The sequence below is a fragment of the Micromys minutus genome, assembly GCF_963924665.1.
Source record: "Micromys minutus genome assembly, chromosome: 15".
Taxonomy (NCBI): domain Eukaryota; kingdom Metazoa; phylum Chordata; class Mammalia; order Rodentia; family Muridae; genus Micromys; species Micromys minutus.
Genome location: NC_137984.1, coordinates 1,796,151 through 1,819,315, shown reverse-complemented (window position 1 = coordinate 1,819,315; position 23,165 = coordinate 1,796,151). Strand labels below are relative to the sequence as shown.

The 23,165-nt window shown below is 39.4% G+C and overlaps 1 protein-coding gene across 1 annotated transcript in view; it reads left to right on the top strand.

Moving 5' to 3' along the window:
* ARHGAP18 (Rho GTPase activating protein 18) overlaps positions 1-23,165 on the top strand; it is a 135,654-nt gene that overhangs the window by 100,792 nt on the left and 11,697 nt on the right. The window contains exons 9-12 of the mRNA XM_080929226.1: positions 1,438-1,597; positions 3,149-3,231; positions 9,244-9,450; positions 11,150-11,290. Of these exons, the coding sequence (XP_080785352.1) occupies positions 1,438-1,597; positions 3,149-3,231; positions 9,244-9,450; positions 11,150-11,290 (591 nt within the window). The remainder of the gene's footprint in view (positions 1-1,437; positions 1,598-3,148; positions 3,232-9,243; positions 9,451-11,149; positions 11,291-23,165) is intronic.

Sequence of the window (23,165 nt, the reverse complement as noted above, 5' to 3'; positions counted from 1 at the left end):
TGAGACTGAGAACATCATGACTCAGAAGGTAGTAGGGATCTGGGTGAGAAATGTAGTCAGGATGAGTAATAGCAATTGAGTTTTGATTTTAAAAGGAGAGAGGGGAACATAGCAATCCAGGTGGGAGCAGATGAAGGCTCTTGACAAGAGCCACACAGTTGGCAGAAGGAACAGCTATAAGTAATTTCTAAGAAGGGCAGTTAAGTGCATTCAACTGTGTCAACTAGTCCACCTGACCTGTTGTCATAGGCTGGATCATGCTGCAGCTAGGCCCTTGTAAATTACTTAAAAATGATGTGCTATTGGTTGGTCTCCCTGCACCACTGAGTTTTCTGTAGTCTTCCTTCTTGCCTCTTTCACTCATTCAGTGTTCATTTCTCTCTTCGTTTTTTCTTTCTCCATTTTCTCCTCTTCTCCTTTCTTTTTCCTCCCTCTTTTCTCTTTGACTTTATACCCAGTTTCTGAGGTATCATCCACATTTCTCACCAGTCACAAAAACAATTAGGCAAAAGGAAAGGATTTTGTTAGAAGATATTGTGGTAAGTTTACTCTATCAGAAGTGAACATAGTTCAGTGTGTTGTTCTATAACAGGATGTAGCTCAATAGTGGAACACTTTCATAACATACAGAGGCATAGGATTCTATCCCTAGCATCATAGCAAACCAAACCAACCAACCAACCAAACAAACAAACAAAAACCCCACAAATTATCCTTTGAGAAATTGGCTCCAGTAATAAATACTTGGAAGGATTTTTGACATAATAGGCCTTATGTCACATTCAAAACAAGTCTTGACAAGTATAACTCATGAACTAACTTGATTTAGTAGCAGTAGTGGATGGTTTGGCACTTCTCATGGAGTCTTAAGTGCAGGACCTTAGCTTCCTCATTCTGCATGGACTCAGTGTTAACCTCAGATGGCAGCCAAACAGTGGTAAAGTGAAACCAGTTATCTTCATATATTTTTGTAATGCCTCATGTACAGGATTTGGCTTTACATTTCTCAGAAGTAACAAATTAGAGGTAACATCTGTGTAAGATTTGGATTTGTGTGTTTTGTTATGTAATATGCCTCTAAATAACTTAAACATAGTCTTGAATGGTAAATGTTTTTTTTGTTTTTTAACGACAAATGGTACTGTCTAGGTTATGTGCTGAGTGAAAGTGATTCTAACTGGTTTTTTAATTAAACATTTCCTAATAATTAAAGTGTATGAAAACATTTAAACTTTTTTCCCTAACCTTGGGTATAATTTCTTCATGTAAAGGACACTCAAAGTTGGGAATGCCATTTTTCCATATAACAGAAAAATGTTGATTTTTACTCTGGATACTTCTTTGCAGATTAGGAATCTTGCAAGGTGAAAAACCATATCACCCTCTCAATCGGGAACAAATGTACTTACTGCTAATTTATTTCCTTGCACCATTCAGAATCTTTGCCAAGAACTAGAAGCAAAGTTTTATGAAGGGACTTTCAACTGGGAAAGTGTCAAACAGCATGACGCAGCCAGCCTGCTGAAGCTCTTTCTGAGAGAACTGCCCCAGCCACTGCTGAGCATGGAGTATCTCAAAGCCTTCCAGGCTGTTCAGAGTAAGTGGTTTCTACCTGGAGGTAACCTTGGAGTGAGTTCCACCCACACTAATTGTCTCAGAGACAACAGTCATCCTAAGGCATCATGCTACCAGACATCTTTGCTTAGACAAGTTGATTCATGGATGTCAAGGGTAGCTCAGATGCCACATACCACTTCCTTTCAGTCATATACATGTCTAAGTAAACATAGCAGAATATTCTCTTCAGGTGCAGATTAGTTGCATGGTCTTTAAGAACACAATACATTCAGAGTTAAGACCTGGAAACTTCAAGTTTCTCTTAATAGCATGAGTCACCTCGATCTCTGTTGTGGTTTTCTTGCCAAATGTTGAAAGCAAGAGCAGTGGAGAAGCTGTAGATTAGCACTTACTATAAAAACTCGAAGAGAAATAGTTATCTATGACCATCTCCTGGAAATGCAAATCTGGAACTGTATAGGGGAATGTGCTTTGTTGCCCCATTGCTAAAGGGTGACAAAATTCTGGTATTCAGTCATTTTTTGGTCCTGGAAAACTTCAAAGAAAACAAGTAATCTTGATACCTTTTCAGGGAGGGAATACAGAGATCTAACAAGGTTTATATAGTGCATTGGTTTATCTCATTTACTCCCAGGGACCACCAGGACAGGAAATGGTACTGTAAAGATGCTGAAGTAATCTTATCGTTAACTTCCGAATTAGAACAGTTTGTGAGTGAATGAGGTCGGTATTAATAATGACAGAGATATAATGCCCACTAGCATCATTGCATGCTGTCTTTTCTTAGGTGGGCAATTTTGGGACCTTTTCCCCGCAGAATATTTAAAGAAGATATTAACATTGCTATTTAAAGTATTTACTTAGTTTCTTCTTTAGCCAAACAAACAAAACCCCCCAACCCTCCCCCAAAACTTTTGTTAAAAATATTTTTAATGATTAAATTTCATTACTTTGAATGTATTTTCTGGATATGGACCACTTGTTGCTGACTGACAGAGTGGTCCTTATGAGATTTTAAGTCTCTGTGGATATTAGGCACCAATGATAGTGACATACACCTCCTGGAACCTTCACTTGCTGTTTGGTTTCCCATAAACATTTATTGGGTACCTACTTTGTTTCTGGGTCTGTTTTGCCTGTGGCTGTCAAAATGGATAGACTCTCCCCTCTTGTGTTTTGTTCCATTGACATTTAAAAAGAAACAAACCTCAGTTTTCAGGAATCCCTGTGGGTAGCATCTTATGGGCAGTCTGATCTTCTCGGTTTCCATTGGAGGGTAATTACCGCATTGAAGATAGAATTATTTCCAAATCACTGTTGTATGTCTGCAAACATAAGGCTGCCCGTCATGTGATCACAGTTGGAAGCTAGCATCCTAGGACTGAGGGTGCTCTGAGCAGCTGCTTGCTCTGATCTCCAGCAAACACTCCTGGTGAGGCTGGCTGCTCCGTCATCCTGTCTAGCATTTCACTGGAATGTTTACACCAAATAACTTTTTTTATTTCTCATTAAAAATGGAAAAAAAGAAAGTGTTCCCTAAAGTCTTCGTTTTTCTTTGATCTATCTACAGATCTTCCAAGCAGAAAGGAACAATTGCAGGCTTTGAACCTCCTTGTCATTCTTCTACCTGACGCAAATAGAGACACACTGAAGGTCAGCTGTTTAATTTACACTAAATATCCCTTTGAACTATGTATATTAATTTTTCATTATTTGTGGAAAAACAATACAGTGCTTGTTTTGGGAACAACAATGAAATGGAAAGAATGTTTTTAAGGGCAGACACTGAGAAGTAGCCTTTCTCTGAGTTAGTTTGCCAAGTTACTAATTTTATTAATGTTACTAAGGGTTTTAAAAGGGTTTACTTTGTGTGTGTGTGTGTGTGTGTGTGTGTGTGTAGTGACTTTACCTTTTTATCTTTCACATTTTGTTCTGTTTAAAATGAACTCTCATAACAAACCCATCAGTTGATAATCCTTGGAACTTGTTTTTCCCTACAACTCATTAAAATTCTCTGATGGTTGGGTATGCATCCTGGTCAATAGAGTGCGTACTTAACATATAACCTTATGTAGCAAGTGTATACAAGGTCATTCATACACCAGGATCACATATGTGTTCACATGTCTATAACCTCAGCACTCAATGTTAGGAGGGTCCCCACCTGTAACATCAACCTTGGTTACATAGCAATTTTGAGGTCAGTCCAGAAAATGTGATCTGTCTCTAAGAAAGAAAGAAAGAAAGAAAAACAAAAACAGAAAACCCTGCAACAACTGGGACTTAAGTGTGACAGTTCTTGACAGCCACAAAATGGATTCCCTCCTCTACTTTCCTTGATTAGGCACTTTGTGAACACACCTAAAAACATAGAATGCCCATTACAGGAGAACTTCCAAAGACTTGCTCCTTCACTCAGAGGCAAATTTGTATTTCAGATTGCCCGTATAATTTCAGGAGGCTGTTTGGGGTTTGGTTTTAAGACAGACCAAACCTAGAGTAAGTTATTTCAAATTTGGTAGAAGCAAAATGGCTGTGTAGGAGTGTGCAGACTGTAGCCAACATTGGTCTAGGATAAAGTTGGGCCCACCACATCTTTGACGGAATCTCCAACACAGAACGGGGAATGGAACATCCTTTTCTCACATATGAAGTGCTTGCTTGTGTGACAGGTCCCTGAGAATAAGCTCTGTAAGGGATCCTGGAAGATCCACGAGTTCAAATAGACCTATACCTCTTAAGAGCAATGAGAGGAAGTACATTATTCCATTGGGTTGTTAGTGAGCAATGTGCTCTAGAGCCTTTCTCTGGATTGGCCTTCCATGTCTAGGCATATTCTTTTATTCTTCTTCTTATTTGTGGATGTGTGTATATGGATAGCTAAACATTTTTATGTGATTTTGGGGAAAAGGTAAGTTTATGATTAAAGGTGAGCATGCTCTTTAGTGAAATTCTGAGATACAGTCGATAATTTTACTTATTACCTGGCTTTGATGAGACTTTCAAACAAGCCTGTTAATTGAAGCATCATGAAAGTATGAGACAAACTGTGCATTTATAAACTGTGAGTTATACCCACAAAGGAGAAGAGAAATTCCATTGAGGTGTAACTTGGGGAAGCTAATGTGAGTTCCTTCTCCTTACCTGTTCCTTGTCCTACTCCTCAGACTGTCATCTGGAAGAGGAGAACCCAGTGTGCTACTTGTGAAAAATAAGCCCAGGGTGAGGCCGAGGGTTAGGTTAGGGTGGGACAGTACATTCTGCTGCAGATGGACAATGATGGAAGCCTTTGGGAAAACTACTCCAACATTGCTCTTCTCCTGGGTTCTAACACATTGGATCAATGAGCTGTAACTATGTTTGACTTGGAGAAATAGGAAAGACTTATTTATAAGCATCAAGAAAGGGCCTATATTAATAAAGTTACCCATGGATAGACCTTGTCGAGTTTTAAGGGTACTTTTAAAGATTAATTTTTATTTCTTATGTGTGTGTATGTGTGTGTATACAGACATGCATGTATGCACTGGTGCACATATGTAGTACTTTAGGGATCCAGAAGAGAGTGTCAGAAGCTGCAAGGAGCTATGAGCTGTCAACATAGCTACTAGGAATTAAACTCAGGTTTGCAAGAACAGGGACTGCTCTTAATCACTGAGCCACTTGCCCAGCCTTCCCACCTCCCTTTAAAATGTTTTTATTTATTTATGAGGGGGCATAGTATGAATATCTGCAAGTCTAGAAGAGGGCTTGAGCTGCAAGTGGCTGCAAGTCACCCTACACAGGTGTTGGGAATCCCTTCACAAGAATACATTCCTTTACTGCTGAGCCATCTCTCTGCCTCCCTATTTTGAAATTGATTTTATTTCATTTTTAAAAACTTGATTATATATGTTGCCACACTCCTTGAAGACTAGAAGAATAGTTTTCCTAGTTTACATAGGAACAAATTTTTTAAGGTGCTATTCAAAACAAACCATTAAGCACTCACAGCTAAGGAGTAGCTCCTGTTCTGTGCTCTGGGCATCAAGCGTGGGTTTACAGGGAGTCAGACCTCTCAGCAGGCTCTCAGTATTGTTTATAACTGCCTAAAACACTGTATTGTTCAGTATAGATGAAACTACAGTTGCTATTTTAAAGGCTGAGCCAACATCTTACAAACTAACCTTCTATTCCCCCCTTCCTCTCTCCCCCTCCCTTTCTCTGGCATTCCTCTAGTAGTATTTTGAACAGTCTTATTGCATATGCACACCACAATTAAAATAATTATCTAATCTTTGTAATTTATGCTCATAAAGAAGGAGCTGCACTTGGTCCCTGAGAAACCATTCTAGTCTCTGTGGAGCAGAATTAAATATTTTTTCCTAAACTTCAATTAATCTTTTGTCCTCATTTGTGAACATGTTGCTTCAATACAGCGGTGCTTGGGTTACAGTTTAGCTTTCTGAGTACCATAGCAGATATTAGATACATAAATTTTGCTGTTAGGTCTTAACCCTTTGCCTTTCGCTTGATTCAAATGTTTGAAGTATATACTGCAACTAACCCTGACGCAGGTCACTAGAATCTAGTCTGGTTTTTCCTTGGTTTTGTTTTATTTGTTATTTTTGTTTCTGTCCTGAAATCTTGTAAAAAGAGCAGTGCCATTTGTCTTTACCCTTCCATTTTGGTCTAGCCTATCTAGGCTAACTAGGAAAGTGTGGTTCTATGCATAGTTAGGAGTTCAGAAACAAAAACCATAGAGACCTGCGATTAAATTCCTCCTGCAGCTCTTCCTGGTCATGTACCCTTTAGTACTTTCTCATATGCACACTGGGGTTACCATACAAAAGGGGTGCCCTTCTTTTGTAAGGATCTAAATGATGATCTCTAACAGGTAGGTACCCAGCATCCTGCTATACTCACTAAGAGCCTCAGATGTGTGTGCAGCTAATGTTACTCTTGAGAAAATCAATTCAGAGGAAAAGGCAAAAAGAACCTTCTTCGGCCTTGGCAGAGGAGGGTGACTCAGCTGCTGGAGGCTGTGGAGTCTGACAGTTCAGAGTGTGAAGGTTGTGGAAGTAATGTGATGCTGAGCGAGGCCTAACTGTTCCATAGAGTTCTGGATCTCTGACCTAAAGTTTTTAAGAACGTCTGGCTTTTTCTTTCCAATCACAAAGCTCATTTTGTTGAGGTTTTGTGCCAGCAGGCTCTGGAGTCCCCTAGTGCGAATGAAACCTGGAACACTTGCTCAGGACGTTCTCTTCCTTCTTCCTTTTTCCTCCCCTTTATTTTCACTTCCTTCCCTTTTCTTTACCCTCGTCCCTCTTCTCCTCCTCCCCTTCTTTCCTTCTCCTTTTCTCCCCTCTTACTCTTCCTCCTTCCCTCCTTTCCCTTCCCCCCTCTCTCTCCCTCCTTCCCTCCTTTCTTGAGTTAAAATAATCATCAATTTCTAAAATATGGAAATGTTTATGATATTTAAAACAATTTTTTAGTGCTGTGCAGCTCCTATAGGCTCAGATGACTGGATGGGCATACATCTGTCTGCCATGTCAGACATATTCTCTGCCTCAGCTGCTGCTGCCCAGTGCCATGATCTCCTGAGAAAGATACACCATACTGGACTTTTTCTTAAGAGCTTTGGCAAAGTCTATTGGATACAGATAGGGGATTGTGGTTATGCATAACTCGTGTGCACAGGGTAAGAGCTTGTGTGCATGCATGTGCTCATCTCTCTCTCTCTCTCTCTCTCTCTCTCTCTCTCTCTCTCTCTCTCTCTCTCTCTCTCTCTCGCTCTCTCTCTCTCTCTCTCCTTTCTCTTTCTGTGTGTGCTTGTATAAGCCAGAGGTCAACCTTGGGTATCATTCTAAGGAGCTGATGACCTTGTGTTTTTGAGAGATAGCCTCTCACTAATGTCAAAAGATTAATAGATAAGGCTAGGCAGGTGGATGACTAAGCCTATTTCTGCCTCTTCAAACACACTGATTAACCCCACTTTTTACATGGGTTCCAGGACCTGAACATGGGTCTGCATGCATGCAAAGTCAGCATTTTACAATCTAAGCACTCTTTATTCCTGACAGCTTTATTTCATTTTACTTTGCATTTATTTATGTATTTATGTGTGTGGGTGCATTGTGTTGGCACATATGTGAGGTGTACACAACAGCTTCAATGGGTTGGTTATCTTCTGCTATGTGGGTTCTAATGACTGACCTCAGGTTGACAGGCTTGAAGGCAAGTCTTTTTACATTATGAGGAATATATCACAAGTCAGACTCCCTTTAAAATTTTTCTTTCCTTAGTGTTCTTATTTTAAACAATACTTTCATTATTATTGCAATTTGGTTTGGTTCTTTGATAATTTAGATAATCTAGGTGTATTTTATTAATATTGCTATAATTTCATACAATTTCTATGTATTTTTTTAATTTCAACTTCTTAACTCCTCCCAGATCCACCTTCATCTCCCTACCCACCCAACTTCATGTCCTTTATCTTTCACTTAAAAATCACTGAATTCTGTTTGTGTAGCCCAAGTACTCCTGGGAGTGAGGCCAGTTCTGGATCACCTACCAAGTGCTATCAAATGCCAGTAGCTGCTTTGTTAGGAGTGTGACATTGTACTTCTCTTCTTCTGCATGAGGGAGGTTTGACTGGCTTGTGTTTGTGGAGTTCTCACTCAGTCTGTCGCAAGTGCTATGAGTTCAAATGTGCAGCTCCATGGCTGTGGCTGGTAAACACTTTTATTGTAGTCATCTGTCACCTGGCTTTTACAATCTGTCTGTCCCTCAGCCTTGAGAGGAAGATCTGTGCTATAGATACACAGTTCAGGGCTCAGCATTCTTAGCAGTCATGGGTCTCTAGGCTTTTCTGATAAGGCTTACGAGTGGTGCTAGTCAATGGACACAGTAACTCATAAAGAGTTGGTTTAATACGTTTTTCACTTAACACAATAATAGTAGTAGGTTCTTCATTAGGAGCTATGATCTGTGTAGTCACAGGGTCTTGGCCCAGATAATAGTGACAAGTGTGATTTTCTCCTTGTGAGTAGGCCTTAAATCTAATCAGAACGTGGTTGGTTACTGTCATGGCATTTGTGCCACTAAGTACTCCTGTGGGCACATCTGGCCAGGCTAGTCATTACTGTAGTTCACAGAGTTCACCGCTGGATAAGACTGATGTCTACCTTTTTCTTCTGGTTGCACGTATAGTAACTTCTAGCACCATGAAATTTAACAGGTTGCAGATGAAGCTTTGAGGTCACTACTATCTTGATGTCTCTGTGTGTGGTGTCTCAAGTGACACCATGTGTGATTTTTCAAGTATGTGGTGTCTTTAGCAGTGTCTTCATACTGATAAATCCTGAAAGATAATCAAGAGCAATGGAAATAACTATTGGCCAACTCCCAAAGAGGTAGATCATCTCTGGTCCTGGGTTTTTTATTTGCTAGCCTGTGGTGTGAGGGGTGCTGTCTTCTTCAAGGTAATTCCATTTAAACTCTATGTCAGGAATATATTTTAGGAGGCTTATATAATAGGAGGTTTCCAAATGACTTTTTCAGAAGGCCTTTTAGAGTTAAATATGCTCTGTTTTAAATTTAGTGACTTAAAATCCTTTATAAAACAGCACTTTCACATTTTAGCTCCGTGTATGACAGAAATCTTGGTCATCTTTGTTTTAGGCCTTGCTTGAATTTCTCCAAAGAATCATAGATAACAAAGAAAAGAACAAGATGACAGCTGTGAATATAGCAATGGTCATGGCCCCAAATCTCTTCATGTGCCACACGCTGGGCTTGAAGTCCAGTGAACAGCGAGAATTTGAAATGGCAGTTGGGACAGCAAATGTCATGCACTTACTGATTAGGTACCAGAAAATTCTATGGACAGTAAGTATATGTTTTTAACTTCATTTTTCACGTCAGTATACAAAGGACTGAATTTCATCATGACAGTTTGACGGCATATGTGCCATTAACACTTTTTTGCCTTTACTGCTTGCATTCTTTCTGGCAAATTCTCTTCTTCCCCTCCAGGTAGAACTCTCTTTTTATCATTTTATTATATGTTTTCCATAACCCTCTGTCTCATGTACTCTAGGATCTCCTCTTCTTCTCCCAACATCCCTTTCCTAAGATATATAGACACATACATTTGCAGATACACATTTTAGATCTAGGAGATTCCTATAAGAAACACACACACACACACACACACACACACACACACACACACACACACACACCATATTTGTTTGAAGATTGCAGCAATGGTTCTAGCATAATTGTTTATAGTAATCACGAAAATAACTTTATGAAGGTGACATTAAAAAGCAATATGCCCTTTTGTCTAAATGGCTTAAAAGTACATCATATGTTCATTTGTGAGTACAGAGGTATTGGAGGAATTGTACTCATAGAAGTAAGTAAGGCTTTTCTAGTGTTAAAACTGTAAAAGCAGGTCAAGGAACTGTGCTTCACACATGGTCTTCCTGCCGTAGCTCTGCCATCCATTCCCCTTGGCCTGATGCTCGGGCTGTCATGTTTGACAGTGCTCACACTGTCTTTGCGTCTCCTCATTCCCTTATTTTCCTAAGAACTGTTATTTAAAGGACCATATACATCTGTACCCTTACTGCTGAGGTCTTGAACTCAGTTTCCTGCCTTACTCTTATGTTGATCTGAAGTTTTGACAGTTAATCAACATGCATGCTGATAAGAGACTTGGTTGATCATTTTTTTATCTCATTTTTCAGTGAAATTTTTATTTTTGCAGAGAGAGTCCTTTTTGTAAGCATTTAGAAAAATGAAATAAATCTCAAACTAAATTATATTTAACTGTTTTAAACTTTAATGTGAGTTTCTACTAATCTCAATATTTTTTAGAAAATACCAAATTGATGCTCCCTAGATTCACAAGGCCTTTTTTTTTCTATCAAAAGGCAAATGGTACAGGTTCTTTTAAATATATTTAAAGTAATGCTCGATTATCATGTCTGCCTTTTTTAAGAACATTATTTTATAGCTACATTTTAACGACCCAAAATATTTTGTTATTAATAGAATTTCTAACAATAAGTTTTCCCTTATCTTTAGAAGTATTGTATATCTTTAGGAGTACCACTAACCAATTTTTAGCTTTTATTGATAGGTGAACTTTTTTCTTCTCCAACAACAGAGGCCATCTAGTTTGTTGGAAGAGACTTGTGGGTTAGATAGCTTATAGGAACTGGGGAGAGCTGGTTGCTAAGGAACAAGCACAGAGGTGCTGGCCTTCAAGAGGTCTCCTCAGGGAATCTTCAGTGTTGATGTCTATGTGGAAAGGCCAGTGTGTCCTTGAACTTCACAAAGTCCCTTTTGGAACTTAACTGTGGGTGGTAAATTACCCCAACTGGATGCCCTGTTTCTGGTCTAAGAGAAGAGAGTTCACAGTTCATTTCTTTTCATAGAGTTAATGAACATTTGGCTTAGTCTTGAGAAACAGCACCTTTAATCCTCTTGAAATTAAAAACAAGAAAAAAATTAAAGTATTTAGTTTAAAAGGGTTGCCTGTCTTTCTTTCTCCAGCTAAAGTGCTTTTTCTTTACAGATCCCTAAATTTATTGTAAATCAAGTGAGGAAGCAGAACACTGAGAATCAAAAGAAAGAAAAGAAAGCCATGAAGAAATTGCTGAAGAAAATGGCTTATGACCGAGAAAAACATGAAAAGCAAGATAAAACAGCAAATGGTGTAAGCAAATCCTGAGGGTTCATATTTATTGTGACTTCAGTCCTTCCGTTGCATGGTGTTCTCCTGTTTACCGAGCAATAATAGAAGTGAAGGAGGCCAGTTTCTTCTCTTCTCATGATCAACATTGAAAGTTGGTCAGGTGTTAGGATTTAGTGTGTGGTTTAGTAATGGTAAACAAAGAAATAATGTCAAGAGAAGGCTACGAGCGCGCGCACACACACACACCCCACTCCTTTTTGTATAGTTTAGATGCCCACTGATTTTATGACATATTCAGTGAAATTCCTCTGCACTTCACTAAGCTGTGTCCGTAAGAATTCATGTAGAGACTTGACTAGATTGGGGTATTTTGGGGCTGAAGATCAATCCTAGACCCTTGAAAATTATTTAAGGTTTGTAATTACATTGAAGAAAATTAAGATAAAACAATCCATTATTTACAAACTAGTGTACAAATATATTTAGAACCGTGTTTACAATAATGAAATATGTATGAAAATATATTTGTGAATTGAGTTAACAAAGCTCTGGTGGCAGCTGGAATGAGGGAGAGGTCTTCTATTGTTCTGCTTAAGGGAAAACACCCCTCACCCCAGCTGACGTTGCTCAGTTACATGCTGACATCTTGTGGAAAACCATGAAAATGCAGTTGTCAGCCTTTGTCCAATTTTTCTCCTATGGCCTGATGGGGTGGGTGGGGTCCCCAAATAATTTTTTTTTTCTTTTGGCCTAAACTTATTTGTAGCTCTCTCTTAAAAATAATACTTTTGTAGAGATGTAAAAATGTTTTAAAAATCGGTTGTCAGTATCTCTAAAATATACAAAATAGAAGTAAAGGAAATTATTGTTGTTGTTTATAATGCTATTTATAGTTGTTTTAGAGCTTAAATTTAAAATAGGGCTAGGAAGTATATGTAACAGGCCATTTTTCTTTCACTTTGGAATGCTCTGTTACCTCAAACACAATGTAAAGAGGGGACTGGCCTTGTAGTCCTGGCTGTTCAAATTGAGTGAGCCCAAATTGCCCTTTTCTTTTTCTGAAAAAGTCAGATATTTAGAAAAATGCTGTTGATCCAAGATATCAAGTCTTAACCCCCTGTTAAATTATTCAAAGAGGCTCAAAGCTGGGTGCTTGTTCTCCTACTCTATACAGAAGTGGGTAGCTCAGACTAGCTTGTGGTGTGTGTGTGTGTGTGTGTGTGTGTGTGTGTGTGTGTGTGTGTGTGATCGTTACACTGTAAGCAAGAAGCAGACATTAGGAGGCTTCAGAGGGCTTCAAGTTTAGTTGTGAAAATAAGTCATATCTGCTAGAAGGAAGAAGCATGGGCCGCAGAGGGCACTCCCTAGGGTCACAGCCCCACACTTGGGGTCCGTTTTGGTCTATCCTTTAGGTTGAGCTTGTTTTTAATTCCAGAAACTTACTTTTCAAGTTGGCATTGTAGAATCAAGTTGGTATCTTAGAATCATATTAATAGGAAAAAATTACAAAAGAGCAAACAAACGCACAAAGTGAAATTCAATTTCGTGAAGGCATTTATCCATCCATCCGCCCATCCATTGCTTAGAACTGAAAGATCAAAAATGGAAGTTTTAGACTGGATTTTGTGACAAATAGAAGGTCAGATTATGTTGTCCCTTAGGCCACAGGTATTGTTCAGCAGATGGCTTGTTCTGCAGCTGATCCCCTTGAATGCAATGAGAGCCACTTCAACCCCACTTCCTTGTACTTTGTCACTTTTCTTCCTTAGTTCTTCCACTAAATGACAGTGTGTAGCCCAGGCCCATTTTACTGCACTCTAAATGTGTATTTTCTTCAATATTGAAAAAGTAGCAACAATAGCATATGAACCCCAGCATGAAATCCTTTTGTTGTTGATGTTCTTTCTTCTACCTGTTCCTGCCTACTTTCCCCCACTTTAGTCTTCTTATGCTAATCACAGACATCTCATCCTTGTAACTCCTCAGATGGCCTCTGTCTAATGGACATGCCAGGGCAGCTTTGATGATCACTCAGAGACAAATTGCTGAAGCTCCTGGGCTCCGTTTCCAGCCTAGTCTTTGATTTACAGGATCCTTCCACTGCTGCCCCAGCTCACTTCCCAGAGAGAAGCTAGTTTTTTACGAGCTTGTGTGGGCTGTAGGAGTCCGATATCCTTGGTGCTATTTCCTATGCCTGGTCACATGGGCTCAGGAAACCAAAGTTCTCACAGTGTCCTTAACTTTGACATTCACTCTGGATGATCTGGTATCAGACACTAAAGTAGAGCTCTAAGTTTGAAACATTTGTATAAGTTTTCCAAAAGCCCTAGACGACCTTGTAAGGGTTTCAGGTTTAGGGACTTGGCCTGGAGGATGCTGGAGTCGACTGAATAGTGTACAGGCTCTGGTGGCTTACCCATGAGCTCGTTTTCCTTGGGGTTCACCTGAGGATTGCTTGATAAGGTTGTTACAAGCATGGATCACCAGTTCCAGCACTTTTTAGGTCAGGACATCAGAGTCTGGCTTAACTTGAAGACCCGTGTGAAAAATCAAATCAAACTATGTCACACTCTTCTTTCATTTTTATGACACACCAATCTTAAATAGAGAATAAAAATATCATGTGAAAAAAGAAAAATATTAGGACTTACTTCAATGTGAACTAAATGCTAATTAACTTCTGTAAACTATTAGGGCCCTCCATGTTTTCTGAATCTATGAGTCAGGTTAAAGTTAAAGGCATTCTGATAACAAAGAGCACATTTGTAGCACTGTTTGAGACAGAGGTCTTTTTATATCACCACCTTCTGGTATTGAAAGTTCACACTATGGTAATCCACATGAGAGACTTTGCTAAAATGTCCTCGCTTAATTTTCTAAAGTATATATTACATCTGACCTTCTAAAGAAATCTTTATTTCGAATTTGCTCTTTTGGCGATAAAGGATTCTCTGTAGTACTGTAAGTGTCAACTGTCCATTACAATGTATTTTAGGGGAAAAGAAGAATGTCTCCTTATGACCGTATAGTAAATTTCTAGAGGTCAAAACTACAAGGGATGTAATGTTTACACCTGACAGAAAAGGCAGGAAAGATCTTGGTTTACTTAACCATATCAGAACTACAACCAGATTTCTCTAAATACACCTCAACATATAACACTTGTGAGAACCATTTGAGAGCATCTTTCTGTTAACAGCAGTCTTGGTATACTGAGGAAATTAACATTCTTCACATTGTAAACTCACTGGAAACTGAGCTTAAAGGGCACATTAGTTCTCAGCTACTGAAGATCTGCTGTACGTCAGGTATCTTTGAAAGCAGACTGTTCCCCAATGTAATGGATGGCATCACTGCTGTTAGCCAGTATATTAGTCATGGCTCTCTAGGGGAACAGAACTTATAAACTTGAATATGTATAAAGGGGGCGTTATTAGAGTAGCTTACAGGCTGTGTTCTAGCAAGTCCAGCAATGGCTGTTGACCAACAGAAGGATCTTTGTACCCAAGGCTAAATGTCTCAGATGTTTCTCAGTGTTTGTCACAGTACCAAAGAAGTGGACTTGAATGTGGAGGAATAGACTTGTCAGTGATACCAAGCAGGCAAAGAGCATGCTCCTTTCATCCATATCCTTTATATAGGCTGCTACTTGGAGGTGTGGCTCAGCTTAAAGGTGGATCTTCCTGCATCAAAATATCTGTATTAAAAGTGAGTCTTCTCACTTCAAATGACTTAAGTAAGAAAAAAATAAAATAGAAACCTTCACAGATGTGCCCAGCCATTTGGGTTCTTAGTCAATTGCAGGTATAGTCAAGTTTACACCTGAGAGCAGTCATAACAGGTCCATCCCCTGTCACCTTGGCACACAATCATATCTCCTTATATAATGCTTAATTTCTAAATGAAAACAATAATCAGGTCATAATTATGCCCCAAATGCTATAACTATACTATGTAAACTAGCTAACCCATTATATATTTAATTGGGTCATAATTATGCCTAATGTAATGCAACTATCCCTTGTACAACTGCAAGCAAATTATTAATTTAGAATAGGTGGCAATGTCCCTTGAGGAACATTGGTGGATCTTTTAGTTTCTTAAATATGACAACCACTGATAGTCTTATAATTGGTGTTATACTACATGGAAAAGAAATTGAGGGAAGAAAACACAAATATCTATACAAATACATTATTAACAAAATACAACAGAAACACTAAATATAAATAATGTCATTTCTGCAAACTGGTCCTGCTCCTTAGTCTGTATTTATAACTACCTTCCTCTACTACCCATTCTGTATTTTCTTCGCACTCGGCAAGTACCTGAACAGGTCTTGACACTTGCTGGGAGGAATGACCCGTACATTTATTCCTGAAGAGACTGTGCCCTTTGTCATACTGCTTAGATTTTAATCATAGGCCATGGTAGCACCAAAAGATTCCCTAAGGATCTTCTGCACTCCAGACATAATTCTTCTTACCTCCATTGTGGAGAAGCAATTCAATTTTCCCTTGGTAATCTGGTTCAACCCTCCTAACAGTGTTAGCGTGTTGACTTAAGGGTACCAGAAACCCAAAGTGGCCAGGGGATAGTCAGAGTTTTTAATACAATAAAATATGGTCGTATCTCCTGGCAGAAGAACTCGAACTGAAACAAAAACTTCTAGGCCAGCAGAACTTATGGTAATGTCAACAGGAAGCCATACTTTCCCTAACGTATCACTAGAGGTAGCAGTGAGTGGAGCTATTCCCATTCCCACCTCCTTGATTCTTGGACCTGTGGATCCTGGCTATGGGAAAAACCATGCCTTATATTAGAGACTGGTTCAAAACATATACTACCTTCCAAAGAACCCTGCTCCATTCTTTCATCCAGCTACCACCTAATTGGCACCGCAATTGTGTTTTCAGAAGGCTGTTCCATCATTCTGTTGGGCCAACTGCTTCAGGATGGTGGGGGACAGGGTAAGACTAGTAAATTCCATGATTGCAGGCCCGCTGTCTCATTTCTCTGGCTGTGATGTGAGTTTCTGGTGAGAAGAAATACTGTGTGGAATACCTTGATAGTGGGTGAAGCATTCTGTAAGTCCAGTAATGTTGGTTTTGGCAGAAACATTAAATTCAGGAAAGGCAAATTAAAATATAAGTCCAGTAAGGATATATGTTGCCTTTTCTGTTGAATAAATGGTCCAATGTAGGCAACATTCCACATGGTCACTGGCTGTTCATGCTGGGTCAAAGTGTCATATTTTGGTGCCTTTAGGTGCCATAAAGGTTCCTGAGTCATAACTGGGGCTCAGTGTAGGTCTCTTTTGTTGGCAGATTTGGAGCATAGCAGCAAATGTAGCCAAGTCAGTCTTGATGTGTAGAAGTCCATGTTGTTGAGCCCATGAGTAGTTTATATCTCTGCCACCACGGACATTTTGTTCATGGGTCCATTGGACAATGGCAGCAGTGATGGTTGGGAAAAGAGGCTGACTCTCCAGAGAATGGCTCATTCTGTCTTCCGTATTACTGAACTTCTTGTATGCTGAAGTATTTTTTTTTTTGTTTTTGATTTATATTTATAAGTATCTTCACATCCTTTGCCCATTTGGAGAGATCTATTTGTATTCTTCTTCCCCATATGTCTTTCTCACCAATTTTCTAATTGTCTGCTGTCCAAATCTCTGACCATGTAGCAAATCCATTAGCTACAGTCTATGAGTCAGTGAAGAATCACATCTGGCAATTTCTGCTTCCAAGCACAACGTATGACCATATGCACTGTCCAACGTTATCTTTACAGTGACATTTTACTCTTGCTCATGTCTCTCAGGGTTGTTCCAGAAGTGGTTTGTAGTGCTCCAGCTGTCTACTTCTGCATGGTGCCTGCATAACACATAGAATCATTAGTAAGCCAGGCCCTAGTCTTGTCTTCCTCAGTCAACCAATATAGGATAAAACTCATGGGACTCTGGGTACATGCCTAGCCACAGATATCAGTGTAATGGTAGTAGAAACCATAGGCATTTGGGCAACTTTTTCATGTAACAACACACACACACACACACACACACACACACACGTATATGTATGTATCAAGTAGAAGATATATAGCTCTATAATTACTAAAATTGATACTTCCTAAATGCCGTGCATTCCTACTTTATGACTTGATGAGTCAGAAAAAAACTCCCAGATCATGTTGGGCAGCTCAAATTGCTTGGTAACTTCATGACTTATTGTCAAATGTACAGTTTCCACTAAGCTCCTGTAGCTAGCTCAGGGTTCTTTTTCAAAGTGGTCTACAGATTGATGGCCTTGCTTCAAAATCTTAGCAGTCTCTTTGATGATTCATCTGTAGGGCCTGTCAAAGGCACCAAACAGTATCCCTATTTGCCACTGACACCTAAAGTACCATTATGTCTACTGGATCATATGGTCTAAAAAGTACAACAGCCTGCATAGTGCCCTGGACACACTGAAGAACCTTCGTCTGTTCTAGACCCCACAAACAGCTAGCAATTTTGGGCCAGATTAACACACCCAAGTGAGGAATGTGCTCTTTCCAGGATCCAACTAGACTCACTAAGCATGCTTTTTTCTTGGTGGGGAAGGATGCTAAGTACAACAACTTACTCTTTACCTTAGAAGGAACAACTCTGCATATCTCACACCATTGGACTCCTATAAATTTCACCAAGGTAGAACTTTGGTTGATTTTTCATCCTCTGATGCTCATATGTTTTACCGATGAGCTCAAAGATGTTGCTACCTCCTGCTCATGGGGTTCAATTCGCACAATGTCATCAATTCAGTGCACCAATGTGATATTTTGTAGAAGAGACAGATTGTCAAAAACCCTCCTAAGTTGTGACTAAGGTCTTGAAACTTAATATATCCTTGAGGTAAAACTGTAAGGGTATACTACTGGTGTTGCTAACTGAAAGCAGATTGCTTCTGATGGTCCTTATGGACAAGTACCAAGAGAAAGTTATTTCCTAGGTTAATAGCAATATACCATATAACAGGAGATGTGTTAATCTGCTGTAAGGACACCACATCTGGTACAGCATCTGCAATTGGAGTCACTACTTGTCTTCTCCACGATCCATCTGTCTTTTGTGGTGGCCAGATAGAGAATTAAAGAGGTATCGGGGAGGGTTGGAGATGTGGTGGAAGCCACTACCTCTGCAGTTTTTACGTCTTTGCTGATGACATTAATTTCTGCAATATCTCCATGGATGTGATACTGTTTTTGATTCACTATTTTCCCTGGCAGAGGCAACAATCATAATAGCCCTTACTCCACAGATCAGGGAACCAATGTGAGAATTCTGTCGACTTCTATCCCAATTATACATGGTGAGACTGGAGAAATAATTACAGGATTAGTTCGGAGACCCACTGGACATACTGTGAGTTGGATTTCAGCCAAAACTCCATTAATCACCTGAATTCTATAAGCTGCTACTGTAACTGGAAGGCCTCAATGTTTCTCAGAGACTCCTGGAATTAGTATTAATTCAAGACCAGTATCCAATAGACCCCAGAAAGTCTGATTGTTTCTTTTCTTCCAGTGTACAATTCCCCTTGTAAAAGGCCATACGTCTCTCTGGGGAAGGGATGCAGAAAGGCTAATAATGAAATTTTTAGTATTTTATCAACATTCTTCCTCAGGGGAAACTAACCACGCATTCCTTCAAGGGATTCTGAATCTGCAAACTGGCTCAAGTTTGAGAATTGGTTCATGGGCCAAGATTCCTTTTTGTCAGGACAAAATGGAGACATTCTTTCATTTGTTTGAGAATCTTTTCTGCTTATAAAGGTTTAATAGATGACTAATCTATGGCATGCCTAGAAACACCATGATTGATTAGCCAGTACCAAATGTCCATATGAATCATACCACCAGAAAAACTCACTTTGCTTGTGCTGATCATTATGGGTTAGGCTGTCCTGGACATTGCTTTCTCTTACTGCTCATTACAATAACTACAATCACCTTGCCTTTGGTGACTCACTGCAGCCACTTGGCCCCTAATACTTCAAGGCACAATTAACTCCATTGCATTTAATTCATCCAACTGAGTTTATTCATCCCTAAGGTTTGATACAAGGAAAGGGGGACAACAGAGCTCTTTAAATGTGCTGGTGACACTCTCACCATTTTGTGTATTATAGTATTTGTGATAGGCATATTTTCTGGGCCTCCCTATTGCAAGAAATTAGTTTTTACACAGAATATTCATGCTAGCATTCTAATTTCCTTGATTCTTAAAAATCCCTTCATCAATAGTAAGCCAAGGGATATCAGGTATTTGCAATGCCTTTTCATTAGTTCATCTTTTCTTAAATGTTTCAGTCCACCATTCAAACAAACTTTTAACACCTTTTGAAAAACTCTGAAAGCTCCCACATTAGACCTAGAATCTCCACTCAGAGGTCCCATATTAATAAACTCACCCTTATCCAGGTTTATGTTTCTTCTTCCATTATCTCATACCCTTCAGATCAAGTCCCATACATATTCTCAAGACTTCTGCCTGAATGAATTGGAAAACTCATTAAGCTCTTTAATAGTATAACACAGCTCCTCTCAGGCTACGTTTCCTTAACCTGCATAACCTTAAGACTTGTTGTAGATACTAAGCTAATTATTGGCGGCTCTGAGTATTGTTTTGTCAAGCATATCCTTTAAATAAACTCAGTGCTGTTTTTACAGATATTGAAGGGTTAATTTTCTCAGTCAACGGCAGAATAGGCAATATATTAGTGGGTTGTGGAGGAAGTACATCTGCTGAGTGTGGAGAGACTATGTTTAGAACTTATTTAGAGGAATAAATATTCATTTCCCTGTTATAACTATGAAAACACTGTAAATTTAAATAGCCTTCAAAGGGATAATAAATTACAGGTATCACCCAATATATTTTCTATAACTATAAAATGTCATATTAAGTTGATTTTATTTATAATGCCTTAGGGTTACTATTGCTGTGATGAAAAGCCAATACCAATGCAAGCTGGGGAGGACAAGGTTTGTTTGCCTTACACTCCCACATCACTGTTAATCACTGAAGGAAGTCAGGACAGCAACTCAAGCAGGGCAGGAACATTGAGGCAGGAGCTGATGCAGAGGCTAGTGAGGGGTGTTGTTTACTGGCTTTCTTGCCTGGAAACATCAAGAATGGTTTGCTAGTACCAAAGGTGTGTATAAGTCATGCCACCATAAAAATCACTTTGCTAGTGCTGACTACTGCGGGTTAGGCTGTTACAGGCATTAGTTGGTCTATACTACCTATTATGACAACCTCAGTCACCTTGTTTTTGGTGATTCGGTGCTACTCTCCTACTTCTTAGCCCAATTATGCCCACTGTGTTTAATTTATCCAGCTGAGCAGCCATGTCTCCAACCCTAAGGTCTGGCACAATGAGAAGAGGCAGAAATACTTGAGCTTTGTCAATTATCCTTTCTCTATTTTGCATCTTAGAGGATTGGTAAAGGGCATATCTTCTGGGCCTTTCCATTGTAGAGGATTAGGTGTTACATCTACTCTAGCATTGCAATTTCCCTGAGCCCTAAAATCTCTGCATTCTTTAATTCATTAGTTTTAGTTGACCATCTTTTGACAAATATTTCAGCCAACCATTCAGACAAACTTTTAACACATTTTAAAGTCTGTACACTTGCATATTAAATCTAGAATGTCTAGTCCGTGCACCCGTATCAATAGACTCAGCCTTATCCAGTTTTGTGTCCCTTCTACCGTCATCCCAAACCTGTAAAATCCATTCCTACACATATTCCTTGGATCTCTGCTTATTTCCTATCCTATTTCCTCATAGACTACACTTTCTACCTTTTAATTGGATATTTTATTTATTTACATTTCAAATGTTATTCCCTATCCCATCCTCCTTCCCCCTCTTCTATGAGGTTACTCCTCCACCCACCTACCAATCCACCAACTCCTGAAAACCCCCACCGTACGGCATTCCCCTATACTGTGGCATCACCACTTCACAGGACCAAGGGTTTCTCCTCCCCTTGATGCTGGAGAATGCCACCCTGTACTATATATGCAGCTGGAGCTATGGGTCCCCTCCATGTGTGCTCTTTGGTTGGTGGTTTAGTCCCTGGGAGCTCTGAGGGGAGGGTCTGGTTGGTTGGACTACACTTTTTACCTCCCCTCTAGGAACCTGTTTAACCTTAAGTCTGGCTATAGGTCTAAAAGCAACTATTGGTGGTCCCCAAGGAACATCAGTATTGTCCTGCTTGGCATTTCCTTCTGAGAAAGTCACTGCTGATTTAGCAAAAGCTTAAGGATTTATGTCTTCAACCAAAAATGGAAAAGGCAATATTTTAGTGAGTTGAGATAGGAATACATCTTCTGAAGGTAGAGAAACTACTTCCACCAGTGAGATAATCCATTAAGAATCTGAGGATTTAAAGTTCTCAGCTTTGATAGGGTCTTCCTAAACATCCCCATCCCTAGTCACAGGATACCATTCTTTGGCAATAAATGCTCTCACTTTATTTACTGTCACCCCCTGAGTCAGGGACTTGAATTTTCACTGTTATTCAGCCAGCATTTTAAGGAGGGCTTTGCTTTGATTTCCTGCAACTTTAGCTCGGTGGTTGCTGGAGACAAGATTCTTTTCTAGGGTACATTAGAAACCTTTACATATATATGCACCTAAAGAGGTGATCAGTTTTGTTGTTGAGTTTATTGTCCTTCACCATATTCTGAAATCTTAGAAGTGGGTTAATTTTATCATAGAGCTCATCCTTTTCTTTAGCCAGTTCATCCAATGATGCTAGGAGCAACCCCAGACACCATTTCCTGTTTTCCTTGTTTCCTGACAGACTGTCAAAAGTGTTATATACAGTCACCAAATCCATTGCCTCTTACAGTTGGTAAATCAGGATAATCACATGACATTGTCTCCTTATATTTGTACAATAGTTCAAACCATGGACTTTTAGCACTCTCTAAGCTTTTAGGGGAGAGACTTTAGTAACTATAGGTGTTGGTATATTGGAAAGTCTATTCCAGACACATAAACAATCATCTTTAGACTTTTGTTGCTCTAGAACCACTTCTGGCACCAAAATCTCTATTAGTGAAGATTCTCTAAAGAAACAATTTATGTCGTCTGTCTGTCTGTCTATAAAGGAGATTTTTCAGGCTGTGGTCCAGCTAGTCCAACAATGCCTGATTACCAACAGAAGGCTCAAGAATACAGTAGTTGTTCAGTTCACCAGTCCGACTTTTTTAGTTGGTCTTCAGTATGTACCAGAATCTTGACGAAGTAGGCTCTAATGCCAGTGGAGGAATGAACTTTACAATAAGAACAAGGGTGAGCAGTCAAATAGAGAAAGCCACCTTTACCCATACTTTTTATGTATGCTACCAGCAGAAGGTATGGCCCTGATAAAAAATGAATCTACCTTGAAAGATGGGAATTATAAATGAATCTTCCTACTCCAAATAATTTAATTAAGATAAAAAATCCCTCAGAGCTATACCCAACTGTTATAGTAAATATTAAGTAGTAAATCAAGATGGAGCCATGGAAAGCAGACTTAGATCATGGTGGCTGTAATCGGATATAGGTAGATATGAATATTTAAAGGGATTCTATTGGTCTTTATCTCATATGGAAGGGCAGTTTGTATCTTTGTCCATTTTGTGTAATCTTATTGAGTAGAGGGTTTTTGAATTGAGAATCTATTATATAAACTCATTTGAAAAGTTGCTGGGCTTTGAAGTGAAGTTTGTGATGGGCGGTAGAGAAAAGAAGACCCGGGTCAGTAATTTCACCTGGGACAGAGACAATAGGGCAGGTGGAGTGAACCACCTGGGAAGGGAACCGTATGGAGGGGACGTCATGCAGACCAAGTG